This window comes from Corapipo altera, unplaced genomic scaffold, assembly GCF_003945725.1.
Source record: "Corapipo altera isolate COAL_440 unplaced genomic scaffold, ASM394572v1 1, whole genome shotgun sequence".
NCBI lineage: Eukaryota > Metazoa > Chordata > Aves > Passeriformes > Pipridae > Corapipo > Corapipo altera.
Genome location: NW_020884873.1, coordinates 7,337,208 through 7,356,455, shown reverse-complemented (window position 1 = coordinate 7,356,455; position 19,248 = coordinate 7,337,208). Strand labels below are relative to the sequence as shown.

The following is a 19,248-nucleotide window of genomic DNA, read 5'->3' as shown; positions in this document are numbered from 1 at the left end:
ACTCCAGTCTGTGGTTGTTCATCCCTCTAATTAAAGTGAGGCTGAAAGGATGGGATTAAGCTGTAGTGTATAGATGTTCATCTTTGAAAAACAGAAGAAAATCTTCCTTTACTCTCCTCCTAAATCTACCAGCTAGTGCCTGAAGTTGTCTTTATTTTTCAGTAATTATATTGAGAAGAGGAATGATTGACTACAGATTGAAATTGGAGATAAGGCTTAAAAAAAATAATGATACACCAGAATGAATTAGACTGCAATAGCATTACTGTCACTGGAGGTCTTTATGAGTAGATTAGACAAACACCTGCCAGGAATGCTTAGGATATAAATGGGCCTGTGCAGAGACAAGGAAATGAACTAAATCATCATTTCCAGTTCAGTTTTTCTAACATGCTCTGACACAGAGTAGTATCTCCACTAAGAGATAGAACTCCTTGCCAAGGTTGCACTACAAGGTAAGGAAGTGCTTGCTGTTTCTGTAATAATGAGGTAAAGGCATGTAGTGTCCCCTGCCATCATGTCATAAATACCAAGGCTAAGTTTATACAAAGGAACATAAAATAATGGAAGTTTGAAGATTTCTTTGCAAGCTGGCACAGGGATCGTTTCCTAACTTGATATTTAAAATGCCCTGATGTTACAGTGACTGCCTGCATCTAAAAGAACAGTTGAAAACCCTGGGATGATCACCAGGAATAAAGTACAGGGTTTTTAAATATTGGAAAAACTTGAAGATTTGTCAGAGGTTAAAAAAGTCAAAGGAACTCTACTGGAACTAGTCTGATATTTTAATACTGATATTTTTCATGGTTTACTTGTAAGAATAAGGGGGTAGGAGGAACCAAATTGGCAACAAGCACAAACTCCAAAGGATTGGGGGGGAAGGTAAGTTTGTACAAAGCTACAAGGATCAGTAGGTGTAGGGCCCCATATTCGCCTACTCTGTAACAGTGACTCCTGATGTAATGGACTGCAGGAGGATACCCAAGGAAAACTAAATGGAGCTGATAATAGAAAATATTTTTTCATTCGTTAGCAGAGCCAAAAGTATTTCTTTACAGCTTCTAGTTCAGTGCTGCTCAGCTTTTTTAGTCACTTCAATCAATTAACAATCTGCTTTGCCTCACCATCATGAGTGGTATCTAAAAGTGTGTGGAAGGAGAGGAATGGTAAGATGTTTTTTACCTAACTGACCCTGCCATATACTTTGAAGGTTGAGAAAGTGCTGTTCTAGAATATCCCAGGAAGATTGTAATTTCTTGAGGAACCTGTGGCTTGGATCATAACACAGGCCATTATTGTTTAATGCAAACATACAAATTTGTGTTTTTGTGGTTGCTTTCAGCCTCAGAAGCAAGTATAAACATTCATTTTTAAAGTACAAAGCTAGCTGGTTTCGTGAGCAATTCATTCTTTTAAAATATTACCTGATGCATGTGGAGAGGGAGGGGGGAAACTACCTAGAATGTTCTGAAATTAGTTTCTTCCTCAAAATTAAATCCCCTAAGATTTTATTCTTGTTTTTCTTCTACCGCTTCCCAGAACTCTTTCACTGCTGTCAAAATATGTGTGGTGCTTATGACATAATGTGTGTATTGTGGCCACTAATCCATGATTTGGGGTCTCTCCTTTAATTTTAAACACTCTACCATGATCTTACTTGCTTATAATATATTTCATTTTCCCTCTTGCTGTAGAGCCCAGCTGACCATGTGCCTCCGTGCTATCATTAAACATGACTTTCCTGGCCACTGGACAGCTGTGGTGGACAAGATAGGCTACTACCTGCAGTCTCCAAACAGTGGGAGTTGGCTTGGGAGCCTCCTGTGCCTGTATCAGCTGGTGAAGACTTATGAGTAAGTTGATGTCCATCAGTAGGTGAGGAATTGGTGCTTTTAGTCTCAGTTGATTACTGAAAATGACTTTATTGAGAGCACTGACAGTTCTTCAAAGAATTCAGATAGAAAATGGGAATTAATAATTATACTTCCTTTCCTACAAATAAATGAAAAATATTCATCATCTTTGTATCATCAGTGAGTTGGAAGCAGAGATGCCAGCAATAACCTGTATTAATTTACTGACATTTTTTTCTTGAGGCCACGTGCCTTTAATCTATGTGTGGAAAAACTCCATATGTTTATAACTTCTTTTGTTTGAAGAGTCCCCAGATGTTGGATATATATGAATGCAAATTGTTTTCTGCTTTTATGTCATGAATAGTGTTGCCATTATCATATGTACAATTGTACATGTGTCTCTTGCATATTGTTACCTGTACCATCCTCCTGATAGTCTAAATCCACAAAGTGTGAATTAGGAACAGTGTAGTGAGCTTTCTCACTCACTTCTTTTGTAATTACCTATTGTTAGAAACATGTATAAGCCACACAAAAGGAATGTAAATAGAGAAAGACAATCTTTTCCAAACCAAGGAATTGTCTTTCCCTTCCGATGGCTGTTCACTCCTATTTGTTCAGCACCCAACTTGGGCTTGGCATTGGTATGAACATCAGAGAAATTCAGGTCCCTGCTCCTGTGAGGTGACAATTCAGTAGTAAAGGACAGTAGGTCTTCCTCTCAATAGCTGCATTTGGATAAGGTAACATTTCTTGGTTTTCACTTCTCTATTTTTAGCTATTTATAGTGAATTTGCACAAATTGTTGAGATGAGGGGCTAGAGAAGGGGAGAGTGAATGAGGGACAGGTGGATGTTCTTTTTTTTTAGGGGACAGAAATTAAATTGCTGGTGGGGAATAGGCATTAGAATCTCTGGTGTGTAGATCCTGGACCAACATTTTTGTTTCCTTTGCAGATACAAAAAAGCAGAGGAGCGAGATCCTCTTATAGCAGCAATGCAAATTTTTTTGCCTCGGATTCAGCAGCAGATGATCCAGCTTCTGCCTGATAACTCCCATTACTCTGTACTGCTTCAGAAACAGATCTTAAAAATCTTCTATGCTCTTGTTCAGGTTGGCATCTGTGTAAAGGAAAAAGCAAAACTTTTACTTTGCTGGGCACAGTGACCCCTTTCAGTACACTCAGAGGTGGGATTGAATAAGAAGAACCATTTAGATGGGCAAAGTCATGTACAATAAACAACTGTTATAGAAATACAATATTTATAGATTTTTCTACTTAAAAACTGGTCACATGATCTCCCAGATTAAATTTTTAATGAGTGTAGGTAATTCTGCACATCCTATCTGTAATCTTACTGGAGAAATGTCCTATTTTTGTAAAATTGCACATAACCTGATATGAACTGTATAGGTATCTACACTGTGTGATTGGCCTCTGAAAGTGTCAGTAATGGATATTGTGGTGTAATTGTCAAATACTGCACTTCAGTAGGTGGCATTTCTCATTATGTTCTGAAGATCAGATGGATATTATTTATTGAAGGACATGCAATTTGGAGAGATGACTTTGGCTTTCACAGTGATGAGCTTGGTGAGGGAGTACTTTTAGGGAATCAGAAACAAAACCATATCCTACATAAGGAGCAGCTGGAAAATTGTTACTGGGGGTTAAAAAGTTAAAATAATTTGTTATTATATGGGGGGAGTTTTAAAAATATACCAGTATCCTGTTTTCTTCTCAATAACTTGCCTGAATATTGTCACTTGCTTGGGTATTGTAGAGAAGTAAAGATGTATTAGATAGTAGCGAGGTAGTAATAAGGGGCACGTTGGGTTTACTAAAATGCTGTTGGTTTGCCCAAACCCCATAATACAGACACTGCTGGGTCCCTAAAAGGTAGCTGGGCTGTTGTGAAGAAGAGAAAGGAGCAAAAAGGATTGACAAGTTCTCAGATCAAGGAACTTTCCTTAAATTGTGTCTGCTCAGAAATTCCTCTATAAATTGTACCAAGAGGATGCAATTAAAGTATTATTGATAGCTAACCTAATTAGTTTTAATTTTACTTAAAACCTCATCTTCCTCAGAATGTAACTACTCTAGAAAGATCTACCTTTTAGAGAGAAAAATAGTATTTCATGCCTGTGGGTTTTTTTTCTTATTTCAGTATGCACTGCCACTCCAGTTGGTGAATAACCAGACTATGACTCAGTGGATGGAGATCTTCCGGACTATCATTGATAGAAATGTACCTCTGGTAAGTGTTAACTTTATAAAGACCTCTGATACTTGTTGTGTTGCCATTTGAGGAGCAGTCAGTGTAAGCATTTTCTAAGTGTTCTTTTTTTAAGATACTTTTTTAAGATTCTTGTCCTTGGAATAAGTCATATTTCTGACAGAATTGGAAGCAAGGTCATGTAAGCTCTCAGAATTTCGTTGTCTGAGATAGAGAGACAATAAAAACTTAAATCTGGAGTATTTTGCAAGTTTCCAAGTTTCTCTCAAACAAAAATCAAAAGCTCATCACAAACCCGTAATTTGTCTCTGTTCTTCATTTTATTTCATCCATGATTCATATTTCCCAAAGAACGAGATAAAATTAGTTATTAAATTCTTGTTTGTGTGTGTACAGCATTAACTGGCATTTCCTAAGTTTTCTAGAAAATTATTTCACAACCTTAACTTTCTTGTAACAACTTTTGCATTAAGATATGGTTGGAGTGTATATATTCGGAGTTAGTATCATGCTTGATTTTTAAACCAGAGTGCATGTATTATTCAAGCATATCTGAGAGTTTTCATCTTTTAAATATGCATTATTTTGAAAATTAAAGCACAGGCATTGTGCAGGTATAGCACATGTACATTATATTGGCTAATTAAGATAATTGAGAGCTCCTGAATGTTACATAATTGTTAACAGAACCAAAGCTTTAGTCGATACTGTGCCTTTTACGTTAGTTTACTCATCAAGGAATGTTTAAAGCATAGTTGATCTCAATAAATCACATTGCTAATTTAAAACAAGTGTATTTATTTGTAGGAGACTTTGCAAATTGATGAAGATGATAGACCGGAGCTGGTGTGGTGGAAGTGCAAGAAGTGGGCATTGCACATTGTAGCTCGTCTCTTTGAGCGGTAACAAACTAACAAACCTATTAAAACCTTTGGGTTACAAACCTGTCCCCTTACTTGAAGTGCAATTAAACAAGACAGTTTAATCAATTTAACAGCACATGGTCCCTGAAGAGGTTTTTCTGCTGCTGTCCTTTGCCTTGCACTGGCACAGCCACTGTTCTGAGCTCTGTGTGAAATAATTTGACTCTCTAAGATGGCAAGAAACTCACCTCACAGGAAAACTAAATCTATCAATCAATCTATTTTACCATATCCAGCTACAAGTGTTTATATTCTCAAATGTATAGGCAGGGGAAGATTTGAAAAGAAATCCATAAACATGGAGGTTACAGAACTTGTGACAAAAGGTCAGCGATACTTACTTGACTATAATATTGTACCTTATGATAATTTAAGAAAAGAAAAGGAAAGTGGGGCGTTGTAGGAGAAATGATGGCTTGGAAGGAACCTGTGGGAAAGGTTTCCTTTGCTGGTGCAGGGTCCTCTGTGATTTAGAAAGTACTGTGTTTTCCTGACACAGTGGACTTCTCACAGTGTAAATATCTGTGTCCTTTGCTTCCTAAAGGTATGGAAGTCCTGGAAATGTAACTAAAGAGTACTTTGAATTCTCAGACTTCTTTTTAAAAACCTACGCTGTGGGCATACAACAGGTAAGCACGGTTCATTTTATGAATTGCATCATTTTGGCTGAAGAAATGTGTTACTTTTTAGCAGTGCACTTGTATCAAAGTTCATTGGTTAAACAAAACTGAAGGGAGTCAGGCAGGTTTTCCTTTTAAAGATTGAGAAGTTCTTTAGAACTCAGTGCCATACAACTAACTGAGGTATAATAACACAAATTTTCAGCAATTTGAAAACCTCTGCAGGAAAATTCTCAGAAAAGGTGAGTGCTGATGAAATGCTGTTATCATCATGAATAAACATTCTTGATAGAGCTGAGAGAAGAACTTAATGCAGAGATCTCACTTCACAGAAGGGTATATTTTTAGGCCAGTTTTTACTAAGTGCTTTTGCTGCAAACTGCTTAGACGTGGTAATCCAGTGATACTGTTTTATTTCAGGAAGATACAAGCAGATTAGAAGATTTCTGGAGAACAGCAATGAAAGTTATTTTATACCTGGAAAGCATATTATATGAAAATATACCATAAATTCACAGTTTCCAAGGAAATTATTTTTGTTGGGGAGCGCTAATTATTTGTGGTTAACATGGTGTGTGGAGACAGTTAAGTTCTGATGAAGTTACATAGAAGAGAGGCAGTTCCTTGCAGAGTTTTCTGTGTTTCTCTGCCAGCTTAACTGTGAGCTGGGAGACCCTGGGAGCATGGGCTTCCAGCATTTCCCTGGTTGTGGTAGAATGGCTATAGATACTGGGTTCTTGAAAGCCTAAGAGTGCTGGCTCCCAAGCTCAGATGTTTTTGGCCCAGCTCCTGTTTGTCATTCAGCCTGCCATATGCTGGATGACTGGGAGCAGTAGTTCCCATGCCTTTGGCTCACTAAAGCTCTTGACTGTCCAGGCTTAGGGGTTACATATTCAAAACACACCCCTAAGAGGCCAAGAGTATGCAGAACACTCTCCTGCTAGTGATTTTCTTTGGTTTGTAAACCTCGAAAAACACCCAGGAATGCACTTTTTCAAGTGCCAAGTGTTTGGATAATTCACATTTCCAGAATATGTGGCTCCTTAGCATGCTGCCAGATGAAATATCCTTGACATGGCATCTGCAGGCTTCTTACAGTTTAAATTTGTGGTGTCTTTGATGCAGGGTGCCAGGCTGTTGTTGTCACTTGAAGTCAAATTTAAGCTAGATTTCAAAACACCAGGATTGTCTGCAAAACAAAATTACTTTTCTCCATCCCAGTTTGACATCAGAATAGTTTATCCATTGGTAAGAACTAAGAAGAGGAATGGTTGTGGTAAGGCCATGAATTTAATGAAAAGGGAAAGAGCCTGATATCTATTCTAAATTCCCTGCAATGTCACTCCTGAGTGGACAAGTGGACTCCCATGGGCAGTTATAATTTAAAATACCTAAAGTTTGTTAAGGTATTAAGCTATGTTGCCAAAGGGACAGTTTAGCTTTCAAGATAAGTAGACTGGATGATCTGCACATTTCTTCAGTTTCTGGCTCTTAAATGATGATTTGTCACATTTCTTTGCAGAGTTAGTAAGAATTCTGTTGTGAATATTACATTACTAAGCCTTTGTTACTTATTCATCATTTGTTAAGCGCTGACATTTTGCTCGAGTCTGTATAAGATATAGACAATTCTTGTCCAAGAAGAGTGTCATATAAAAGGCTTAAGGTCAGACTTAGTATTCCTAATGAGGAACTGTATGCAAAATAAAATTTATTAAAATGTTCTGAAGTATTATGAAGCAGAATTGTTCTACTGGAACTAAATGACTCAGTATTTTGTTATGCATTGCCCTTGATTTTTATCGTTATTCATTTACATGCCAGTTCTTTACACCTGCTAATAATTCATCTGCCATTAGTGCAGATTAGTGGCTTTGAACTGTGGGGTCTTCTTAGTAGAGCAGACTTTTATATTAAGGAAGCTTTATGTGATAGAGTTTGTAATAGCCTGCTAGTTGATACTGTCTGGTTGTATAGGTAACTGAAGTTAAGAGTTTTGCATCTCTTCTGATTCACAGATTTAGGTGAACCTATTTTTCTTTCCTAATTTACTATTTCTATTCTTATCACTGTTCTTCCAAAGTAATTTGTCTTCTTTAGGAGTCTGTTCTTAAATATGAACACAGATACCACTTAGCAGATATAGAAGCCACCAGTTTGAAAATCTCACTGTGCCTTTTCCTTATCTATTCCAGATTTTGCTGAGGCCTCTGTAAACTGAGCCTCTGAATATTAAAATATATCTTTTGTTTATAATCACAAGTGATCACATGGTAGGGCTAGTAGTAAAGGTGGACATGTACATAAATGTTTGCAGGAACAGAACCTTGATATTTAAATCATTTATGATTTTTGGGTCAAAGGCATAATAGTGATTTTTAACTCCAGAACCTCTACTATAAAACTAATTTATCTGTTCATGTGTATTCCCTGAAGAGATGCACTGGATGTCTATGCATGAGACAGAATTTTTAATCTTAATTTATAATATCAATTTGTCATTTCTTTAGGTTCTATTAAGAATCTTAGACCAGTACAGGCAAAAAGACTACGTTGCACCACGTGTTCTTCAGCAAACGTTAAATTATCTGAACCAAGGGGTTATTCACTCTGTAACATGGAAGCAAATGAAGCCACACATACAGGTCAGTGCATAAAACCCAGTCATAAACACTGCATGTCAGAGTGATTATAAAAAAAACCCAAAACCAACTCCCCTCCCCAGTTTTGCGGTTTTATACAAGATTTTCTGAATCATTCGGCGACTGATTTGGAAAAAAAAAAAAAACCACATTCATGTAGAAATGCTTTTTTTTCAGTATTACAACTACCTTTCATTGCAGGTACTGTTAACTCAATCAAAGATTCTGTTCCATAAGTTCTTTATTTTTATTTTTGAAATCTGCTAGACAGTCATAATGTTCTGCTTTTTATTATTTGCTAACTGTTTATAGATTTGGGAAATTCACATTTGATCATAGTGCAAAGATAGTGTGCAAAGAAAACATTGACCTAAAACAGCTGAAGTCTGTTTTAAGGATGTGTTTTATAAGTGAACTAAGAACAAATGAAAAGTGATTTCCTGCTCTTATTTTTTCAAATCATAAACTCCCCTGTTGTAGCTCGTTAATTCCGTGACTGTTAAGAGAAAGAATTCTGAAATCTCTTCTCATGCTAAATATTACTTTGGTAAGGTCCTTCTGCAGAATGCAATGTTCTGCTGTTTATAAACTATGTCCTGAAGTATTATTTTGTGTGTGGTACTGTATTATTGTAAAGATAGATTATGTAATTACTGCTGCTATCTGGGACTGTTGCAAAAGGAAATTACCTGTAATACTGTAACTTTGTTTCTGTTAGACAAAATAAAAAAGCACTGCTTAAAGGAATATTGCTCTTCAGAAAAGTAGGTAATAAAGTAGTGCATGGTGGAGGGAAGCTGTACTGGAGTTGGATTTTGTGTGTACTTATGTGTATTTGACTTTTCTAAAATTAGAGTATAACAGAAGAGGTGATATTCTCTCTGATGTGCTACAAAGATGAGGATGAAGAGCTCTGGCAAGAGGATCCATATGAATATATCCGCATGAAATTTGGTAATTTAGCAATTTTAGCATTTTCTTCAGGTATTTTTTCCTTTCATCATAGCTGTAACTATAGTTCCAACCATTCACATGCCTGCTGTAACGTCTCTGTCTTCACCACCAGTGTCCTGAACAACACAAAGAAGAAAACAATAACAAAATCTCACCGATGTGTAGTTAAAAGCAGGTGGCAGATCAAGCGAGTTTGGACCATTTGACTGGTAGCTTTAAATGATTCTCTCAACATTTATTTCTTCTTCACATGTGCTTGGAGCAGCTCAAATAGACTGGAGTGCTCACTTATTAATGCCAGTTTCAGAATCCTGGATTGCAGATGTGCCAGCTTGTCTGCAAGTCCTTGCAGCTCTCACTTTGACCAGAAGAGGCCTGACTTGTTCTTTGTCTATTGAAAATTGTCAATGCCTTCAGCATTTTTTTGCCAATTATTATTAGTAGATTTTAAGATAATTAGATATATGTGTTCTTTCAAAAGACTCGGTGCAAAATCTTGGGAATTTCACATAGAGCCATATTATGAATAATTACTTCTATTAAAAGAGTCATGTCATTGAAAAAGAGAAGGGTATTTTAAAAATACAGCAATTCTAGCTGGAAAACTCCTACAAGCCAGGCACCATAGAGATATATATATATATAGCATTTGGGAATTTTTAATTAGTTGATTTGGGATTAGCATATGTGAAAACAGAGTTTAAATATTCATAGAATAATTAAAAAAGCTTGGAGAGTTGTTATGCAACAAATTAATTACAATATAACATTGATCACCGGGGTACGAATACATCACTGATTTTTGGTGTGTGAATTCAGTTCTTTCTGTGCAAAGAGAGAATCTTATTTTTATACATAGCTGAGGAAGTTAAATGCAGATTAAAATTGTATTGTGGAAGGCAAAAAAACCCCCAAGTATCAAAGTACATTAAATGGAAAGTTAGTGAGGCACTTTTTGGCTTGAAACAAGAATTCCGGTAGTCTGGTAGCATTTCTTAATGATGTTTTATCTTCAAGTTTTCAGGAAAAGTTATTGTGTAATTTTAGTCACATTTTAAGATTACATTTTTGAATCTTTTAGTTTAATTTGTGTAGGGATATTTGGATTAGAGTATGTTTGCAGCCCAGATATCTTTTCCAAGATATAAATTGTATTTTCAATTTGATTAAAGGAGGTTTACTAGTAATGAATGAAACTAAAAAACTTCAACTTTCAACAGATATAAAACTACCCCAGATCCAAGTAGTTTTACATACAAAAGGTTTCCCATGAGGTTTTAATAAAATCAAGCCAAAAATGTGTACATGTGGTATACAGATGGTACTGGAATGTACTGTTGTTCTTTCTATAAGGGCTGTAATTAAAAAAAGAGGCAGGATTTTTCATCCCTTATATACATATATGGTCTCAGAAGAGTTAATGAATAAATAACATATTCTTAATAAAGGGAATGATGAGTGGCAGTAGATTTGGAAGGCAATAAGCAAATGCTTTTATAAGCTATGTGACATAAGCTTGGGTCTGACTCTAACTGTGAAGTGAAAGCAACCATGTCAATAGTTTTGAGGTTATGTATTCACCTGAATTTGTAATATCTCAAAAACAAGATGGTCTATAAAAAATTCATTACTCAGAAAAGAAAATTTTTTTGCTGTGCTTTTTTCCCTCCATTTTTTAGATGTATTTGAGGATTATGCATCCACTACAACAGCAGCACAGAATCTCCTTTATACTGCTGCAAAGAAGAGAAAAGAGGTATGAAACTGGAGACTTTTATTTATTTGAATTTTCCTTATAATGTTATTTTTCCCTTAAATTTGAAGATGCTACAAGAAATCTACTTGATAATACATAATCAAATGTTTCCTGGCTGAGTGCTATTAATTTTGGGAGAATTAAAAATATGTGTGTATATATTTAAATAAATGGATTCCTCTTGCAGCTTTAAAATTAATCTACCAGATACAAATTGAGTTGAAATAGATGTACTGGAATAGATTTTTCCCAAGTTTACAGACAGCTTCTGTCATGGCTGTTCTGAGCATCACAAACTGTAGCAGGGGAAAAAGTGAACATGATCCTTATTAATTTTCACTGATGCTATTTAAAATCCTGTTGACAGCAATGAAATTAGCAAGAGTGAAACTCATTTCATGCATTTACTTTTTAATGAGGACATAACTGTTCTGTAGAACTTTCTATATTTACAGTGATCTGTTCAAAAGTACCCAGGCAAGTCCTGGAAGGCACATGTCAGTTCGCTATAGTGGCAAGTGTTTTTCTGGGTACTATTTTAACATCCAGTAAAGAGGGAGCTCCATTTCCATGTGGGTTTTCAAAGAAGGACATAGTCTTATGTCAGGTGGAATATGACCTTTCTACTTCTTTGCTGTCAAAACAGTTCTTGCCCACTGACCTTCCTTCTCATTTTCATGATTGGTATTGAGACCATCAAAATTTCATCGTCTGGGAAAAGGACATAATGGACTTGGAAATTATATTCAGCGGTTGGTTTTGCCTAGAAACCTTTGTAAGTCTAGTCAACTTCAGAAGCTACTGCCAAAATCAGTAGATCAAATTAAGTTTATGAGGTTTTAATCTGCTCTTCTTGAATATATGTGTATCTTCATATATATATGTACACACACATATGTATTTATTTAATATATATGTGTGCGACAAGCCAGAAAAGAAGTTAAAGGGAAAAAAAACGGGTCAGGTACAGTTTGAGCCTCTTGCTTTTTCATCACCTTTTTTGATTTACCTCAGGACAATAACAAAAATATCTTATTTACTAATAGTAATGTGAAATTTCAAGGAAATTAATTTTGACAAGTTTGGCTAAAAAGATGAAAAAGAAGCCTTCTAAATTTTAACTATGGAAAGATGCTACACATAGTACCTCACAACTGCTTTGGCCAAGATAAAATTTATTAAGAATGTCATATGAATTTTTTAACTTAAAAAATGCTATTAAAATAATTTGACTAAAGGAGATTGTGTATTTTCTGTCCTGCATAGGTGTTACCAAAAATGATGGCATATTGCTACCAGATTCTGACAGAGCCAAACATTGATCCAAGGAAAAAAGATGGAGCTTTGCATGTTATAGGATCCCTAGCAGATATTTTACTGAAGGTAGGTGGGTAAAGAAGTGAACAAGGTTGGCAATTCTTACTATCAATAGTGATTTTAAAATAGAAAAGTCTTAGTTTTTAAAGTATGACTAACCCTTAGCCATATTTATAATGTCTGCAGAGAGATTTCACTGTGCAATCAGAATATTAGGGTTTGTTTATTTAAAAATATTAACATTCTTTCCTGGTTTTTATATTCCCATTTTATACACAGATTTTTGTTCTCAAGTTTTTCCAAAACTCTATTTGCTATAGAACAGTCCCTTGGTCCTCTTCTACTTTAGTAGTAAAATGGAAGTGTTTAAAAAGCAAACATGCATTCCATCAGTAACATTGCCTGTGATTTTTTATCAAATTCCCCAGCAGCCTGTGCTCTTGTGGGCGTCTTCTGGTTCCAGAAAAAGGTTTACTTCACATGTTGCAGGAGTGTTTTGTCTAGCTTTCCAACTTTCTTACTCTGCAATGTGTGGCTCTAAGTCTTGTTTCATCAGCCAGTTAGGAGTTCTGAAAGTAACTGTGAAGAACACAGAACCTTCCTCCGTTTTTTTTTATAGACATCTTCAGAATTTTGAGTATTTTTCTGGAATCTGAATACAAATTTAATCCACACTGTTACTCTCTAATTAACATTGATTACAGTTTCCCTTATGCTTTTTGTAGATGATGGAGTCCAAAGTAAGCCCTTGTTCCATGTCGAAAGAACTGCCAAAACTTTATCACTTTTAGCATGAGAATGGTGACCTTGTGCTGGAGGCTTCCTTTTAGAAGTAGTTTATTGTATTTTATATGAGTTGTCTCTCTGTGCAGGATGTGTCTTCATATCACAAGCAACCATCTTACCAACATTTACTGTCTGGTTTTTTACCAATGTACCAATCTATGATCTGATCTTAATTCCTGAAACATCAGTAACTTTTAAAGAATTTTTGTAGATTATGTTGGGTTGTAGATGCCCTCCCTCACACTGGAGCATAACAGAGGAAGACATTGTTTGTGTTATGAGGAGACTTTCATATTGACTGAGGGTTTCTAAATCTATTTGTCTCTTTCCTGAGTTAAAAAAGGTTATTCCAGTATTCTACTCCTATTTGAAATTTTCAGTCTTGGAACATGAGGCTATAATATACTTTATAAAAGTTTTATAATCCCCAAACACTTCAGACTTTGTTCAGATCTGAATTTCTTGCATTTGGAATTTGGCACATTGAATAATTCCATCAGCTGTTTCTGCATAAAAATATTGGATTTGTGTTTTCTGGCTGTTGAGTCGACTGAGATACAGGTTGTAAGGAGCTTGTAGACACAATGACCCTGCCTTGGCCACCTGGTTCTCCATACAACTTCAGCTGAATGCACACAAACTTCTGACCTGTGTGCACAAGGGAAAGTTCTTTCCCCTTCTCTCTGATTTTTCTCTGCTCAGTTCTTCATCCACCTCTGCGATGGTTTGGGGAATCAGTATGGGGAAAAAATTATGTATCCACTGGTGAAATAAAGTCTGATTCCCTAAGATACATGTTGTATTGAATGTCCCATTTTACCCACCTCCTATCTTAGTCAGTGAATCGTTCCTTTAGGTGGTAACACCCCAACATATATCTTTTCTAGTATTCTTGGGCTGTAAGGAAAGTCCCAAATCTCCATGCTGGTAGTTCTAGCTCCCTGTGAATATCTTGGGATTTTCCAAGGTTGAAATAATGAAGGATAACTCATCAAATATCCTTCTCTAACTAAGGAGATTTTTGTCACAAAGGAATTATCTTTGCCCACTAATAAACATGAAAAAAGATGTGATTTTTTGTTGTTGTAATGTGCAAAATAATTAGTTTTGATGCTTATAGTAACCGTAGGTCATTTGAGAACTCAGATCTGTTTCATATTAAGCTTATCTTTGTCTTCAGGTATGTATATACTCCTTTGTAGGAAGATTGGAAGTACTAGGTTATTTATCTTGAATACTTTTAAAGAAAAATCAACTAGAATCAATTGCCTTAAATAAAATGAAAACTCCTGTTTATAGTATTGTAATGAATAATGTAGAGTTGAATATTATATATGTACAGTTCTTTTACTTATCTGACTTTGAACTTGCTATGCTTATGAGTTTGTTGTGTTCAAGGTATGAGATCCATATCTCTGAGAGAGAATACCTTTATTATATAGACAAGTAATTTTATTTCCCATGGTTGATAGTTGAAATGAATTACTGGCTAGGATGAAGTAAAATGAATGGTCTCCAAAATTAATTTTTGCTTACACCAACAGAAGAGTGTTTTCAAGGATCAGATGGAGCTGATGTTACAGAATCATGTATTTCCCTTATTCATGTCTAACCTGGGGTACCTCAGAGCTAGAGTAAGTTCACCTCTTACATCAATTTTGGTATTTTCCACGATTCCTTCCTTTGCAGTTTGATTTCATTCTGAATGTTAATGAAAGAAATAAAGCAAAGACATAGTAAAATTTAAAATAAAACTGTCTTACAGTATTTTTTCATAATTTTGATTTAAAAAATGATTTTTCAGTTAAATCAATTGATGGAAAGTCTGTGATATATTGTTGTTTACTTCTTAAATCGAACTTGAGAATTTGAGCAGTGGTTGTGGCCATTTTTCATTAGCATATCTTAGTAACTAAAGTTGTTGAATGCCTGTGAAAAATAGGTAGAATTTCCACAGAGTAGATAATGTCAGTTTGAGTGTAGCTTGAAGAAAATCCTCAGGTGCTGATATCAACCATAAACAGTTAATTTTCTTGAATTTTTTCTGATTTTTCCCCTAGAAGGACCAAAGCTATGAATGCAAATTATGTGCATGCTGAATTTATTGGAATTTGGGAAAGAATGACAAAGAACTGCTTGAGTTACAGTAACAGCAAAAAACCTGTTACATTTAATGTATGAATACCCTGTAATTAAGGGGGTAAAAAAGCAATACATGGAAACAGAGAGATAGATAGTGTTAGTTTTGAATCACTTAAAAAAAATGCTTAAAAATTGCAATAGTCCCTAACTCTTTCTTCTTTTTGTCTTGCAGTCCTGTTGGGTACTTCATTCATTCAGTGCTTTGAAATTTCACAATGAGTTAAACTTGAGGAATGCAGTAGAGTTGACAAAGAAGAGCCTGATTGAAGATAAGGAAATGCCTGTCAAAGTAGAAGCAGCCATAGCCCTTCAGACCTTAATAAGCAACCAAGAACAAGGTATGTGACAGTGATTTATCAACTCTATACACTGATTTATTGATTTTTTCTTTTTTTGTAGAGATGTGGAGGTTGGTGCAGATTTATCTAAACATTTCTACCATCTAAAGGCATATATTTAAGAACATTTCATCATGTTTAGACAGCTTCACTTGCTCATTGGTTACTGTGTACATCACAGAATTCTGACTTCTAGTTTTTACAGCAAGTCTATGCACAAAAGAAGTTAGAATCAGCATGTTTCTTTTAACAAAGTAAATATCACCTGTCTTTGTGTGCATGTTTAAGAATGAATGCTGCCTATGTATGAGGGCAAGTATTCCCTCAAAACTGGATTTTAGCTGTAGATGACATTTCATTATTGTACAATTTATTTACTTTGTCTACTAGTTAAGAACTGTAAAAGTGCCTTGGGTATGTTTTTTGGCTTTTTTTATTTCTTTATTCAGATTAATTAAAATTCAATTAAAAAAAATTATTTTGTTCAAGAGTAGTCAGTTACCTGGTAGTTTGGAGATGCTGTGTATTTTTGTTTATGGATAGTTGACTTCACCTGGTTTCAATTGGTTTTTTTAGCCAAGGAATATGTGAAGCCTTATGTGAGGCCAGTTATGCAGGAGCTCTTGCACATCATTAGAGAGACAGAGAATGATGATCTTACCAATGTAATCCAGAAGATGATCTGTGAGTACAGTCAGGAAGTGGCTACAATCGCTGTTGACATGACTCAACACCTGGTAAGAGACAATAGTCCAACAACAGTCCAGTCAGAAGCATGTGCCTAGTTTGGGAAACATTTAATGAACTTTGAAGTGCACACTGTTTAAAGTAATCTTTATAAGAGTCCACCTATAGTATTCACGGTATTTATGGTTTTCTTTACTCTGGGAAGCATCTTTAAAACCTATGGGCTTTTCAAAGATACTGAATTTTGTCACTGTTTTTAGTGAGCCAAACTCTAACCATTTAATGTTTCAAAAGACTTAACATAGTCAGACTTCTAAAAAAAAGAGGAGATTTCAATTTTCTATGTTCCCCTTTCAGTGCTGACTGCTCTTAGAGATAAGGCATTGGTGCTGTTGCATTAGCTGTCTTGGCTTTGCATGACAAATTAGAAATGTGAGTTTACTCTTGAATGTCAAGCTGGTTGGTTTTGTTCACAGGCTGAAATATTTGGTAAAGTACTTCAGAGTGAGGAATATGAGGAAGTAGAGGACAAAACAGTTATGGCCATGGGCATCTTGCACACAATTGACACAATCCTGACAGTTGTGGAAGATCACAAGGAGGTGAGATTTTCTTTCATAATTTTCTCCTATTCCACATGCCTTTCAGTCACGACAACAAGCATTTCCATGTATGCTGCATCACTTGACGTGAACATGCATTTACTGGTGCCAATCAATCTTTGAATTTGAATTTAAAGCCCAGTTTACTTTTGTGATTTCTTCATTGTTTAGCTCTCAACTTCAAGGGGAATCTATATCCTGAGGGTAACATTCTTAGCACTTTTTTGGGTAAACACTTCTTTGGAATGTGCTGATTTTGGCTGGGGTAGAGTTAATTTTCCTCACAGTGGCTAGTTGTATTACAGACTGTTAAAATAGAGTTTAGGGAGAAATGTTTTGCCTAAGGCTAGTTTTTTACAATGGTGACCCGTATTTGTAGGTGATTTCTTGGATAGTATTCCTAGGAATTGGTCTCCCAGTTGTGTAAGTTTATGTTTCACATATTCATGAAAAAAGCGATTCTTTCTGTGTCAGTGAGATCTTATTTGATAATAATTGTGATTTTTGATGCAGCATTTAAAAAATTATAAAAGCCTTTTTAAGAACTTCTCCAACTGAATTAGTCTAATGCATTTATTAAATTACTGTATTTCTAATTTTTTTTAATAAACTACTTTATGTTTTTATTTCAGATCACTCAACAGCTTGAGAGCATTTGTTTACAGATCATTGGTCTTGTTTTGCAGAAACATGTTATAGGTATGTGTTAGAGATAATTTTTAGAAAAACCATGAAGAATTTTTTTTATGTAAAAACATGTAAATTAGCTATTGCTCTCTTCCAGAACAGAATTCATCTGTATTTGTACTTTTTTAAAGAATAAAAAAGGCATTAATTTTCAGTTATAATTTGTTTCTCCTGATCTCCTCTTGTACATTAGTCAGCTTGTTTGTTGTGTTTTGGAGGTCAAACTCAGAAGCAGAAGATGCAGTTCTGATTATAGTTCTAGCTAGTTATCTTAAAGGACTGTGTCTACAATTACATTGGTCTGTTATGGACATGGTCTGCAATTAAATTACTGCTTTATCAGTACCTTGCACTAACGAGTTACATGGTTTTGTAATAAGGCCTTTAAGAAAAAACAAAGGCTGAGAAAATAAAATATTTTTCAGTAATTGGTTAAAAGCATTGTCTTTGTTGTGCTGGTGATATGTTTTTTTGATGTGTATTGATAGTGGAAAACTATGCATATTGCTGTAACTGTAGCCAACATGAGGCCTATCTGAAAGAGTCTTTTCCGCCTTGTACTATTTTTCTGTGTATGATTTAGTTTCTAATTGCTGTCTTCTAGTCATTATATGACTCAGGACTTGGTTTCAGATTTCAAGGTATTTGCAAGTTAAATTTATTTTTTAAAGCACTCTGCTTCAAATTGATTCTCTTTTACAGAGTTTTATGAAGAAATTCTCTCCTTGGCCTTCAGTTTAACATGCCAGATGATTTCACCTCAGATGTGGCAGCTCTTAGGTGTTCTGTATGAGGTTTTCCAACAGGATTGCTTTGAATACTTTGCAGGTACAATCCCTTCTGTTCTACTGATGTTTCCACTGTTTGAGAATTCATCTCCAAACCCCACCTTAATAAGGGTCGCTTCCATTTAGTGTCTTGGTTTAAAATGATCATGTATTTGAGTCATGCCCTGACTGTCTGTTGAGTGTGGGAGTTTAACAGGAGCATATTTAAGTAGGAGAAGCATGTTCAAATCTGTCAGTGTGATCAGTTATCGTAGGAGATCCTGAACTCAAAGAAAGCTGAAATATTCAAAGCTAATGCGAAACTGCAAATTAATTAATTAAAATGTAGTCCTCTCCTAGTTCCTCTTCTGACAATGCACCCTCCATGGTGCACTTTGTGAAGAATTCTAGAAAAGACTTTTTCAAAGTTTGAATTTCCAGTGGTATCCAAGAATATAAGCCAGTGAATTCTGTTATAGGACTACACCCTTGCTGGTTAGCACTTGTAAGGATTCCTTTAACTTTTTTCTCTTTTACTCTCCTTGTTCTGCAGATATGATGCCTCTCTTGCATAATTATGTGACCATTGACACTGATACTTTACTGTCTAACCCAAAACATTTAGAAATAATTTATGCCATGTGTAAAAAGGTAAGGCTTCTAAATCTTACTGTTGTGCTTATCACTAGTACCTAACAAACACTGACCTGAACATGCCAGGTGGTGGCCAGGCATTTCAGAACTAAGGGAATTTTGGTCTCAGCTCGGTTCTGAGCACATACAGCACCTTCACACTTTTAAAGTGGCATGCTTTTAAAAAATTACATGCACAAATCTGTGTGGGAGAGAGTTGCTGTTCATCTTGACTCTCTTCTATGAACAACTATTTTGGTAAGTAGAGGAATTAATGAAGCCTGATTTCCTTGGGTTT

General features: G+C 35.4%; 1 protein-coding gene across 3 annotated transcripts in view; it reads left to right on the top strand.

The window, feature by feature from the left end:
• IPO8 (importin 8) overlaps nt 1-19,248 on the top strand; it is a 48,619-nt gene that overhangs the window by 10,954 nt on the left and 18,417 nt on the right. For all 3 annotated transcript variants that reach the window (XM_027659334.1, XM_027659340.1, XM_027659347.1), the window contains 16 exons: nt 1,698-1,856; nt 2,816-2,972; nt 4,028-4,117; nt 4,904-4,998; nt 5,564-5,648; nt 8,150-8,284; nt 9,136-9,235; nt 10,915-10,991; nt 12,258-12,374; nt 14,639-14,728; nt 15,409-15,574; nt 16,151-16,311; nt 16,738-16,863; nt 17,496-17,562; nt 18,253-18,378; nt 18,871-18,968. In XM_027659334.1, the coding sequence (XP_027515135.1) occupies nt 1,698-1,856; nt 2,816-2,972; nt 4,028-4,117; nt 4,904-4,998; nt 5,564-5,648; nt 8,150-8,284; nt 9,136-9,235; nt 10,915-10,991; nt 12,258-12,374; nt 14,639-14,728; nt 15,409-15,574; nt 16,151-16,311; nt 16,738-16,863; nt 17,496-17,562; nt 18,253-18,378; nt 18,871-18,968 (1,849 nt within the window). The remainder of the gene's footprint in view (nt 1-1,697; nt 1,857-2,815; nt 2,973-4,027; nt 4,118-4,903; nt 4,999-5,563; nt 5,649-8,149; nt 8,285-9,135; nt 9,236-10,914; nt 10,992-12,257; nt 12,375-14,638; nt 14,729-15,408; nt 15,575-16,150; nt 16,312-16,737; nt 16,864-17,495; nt 17,563-18,252; nt 18,379-18,870; nt 18,969-19,248) is intronic.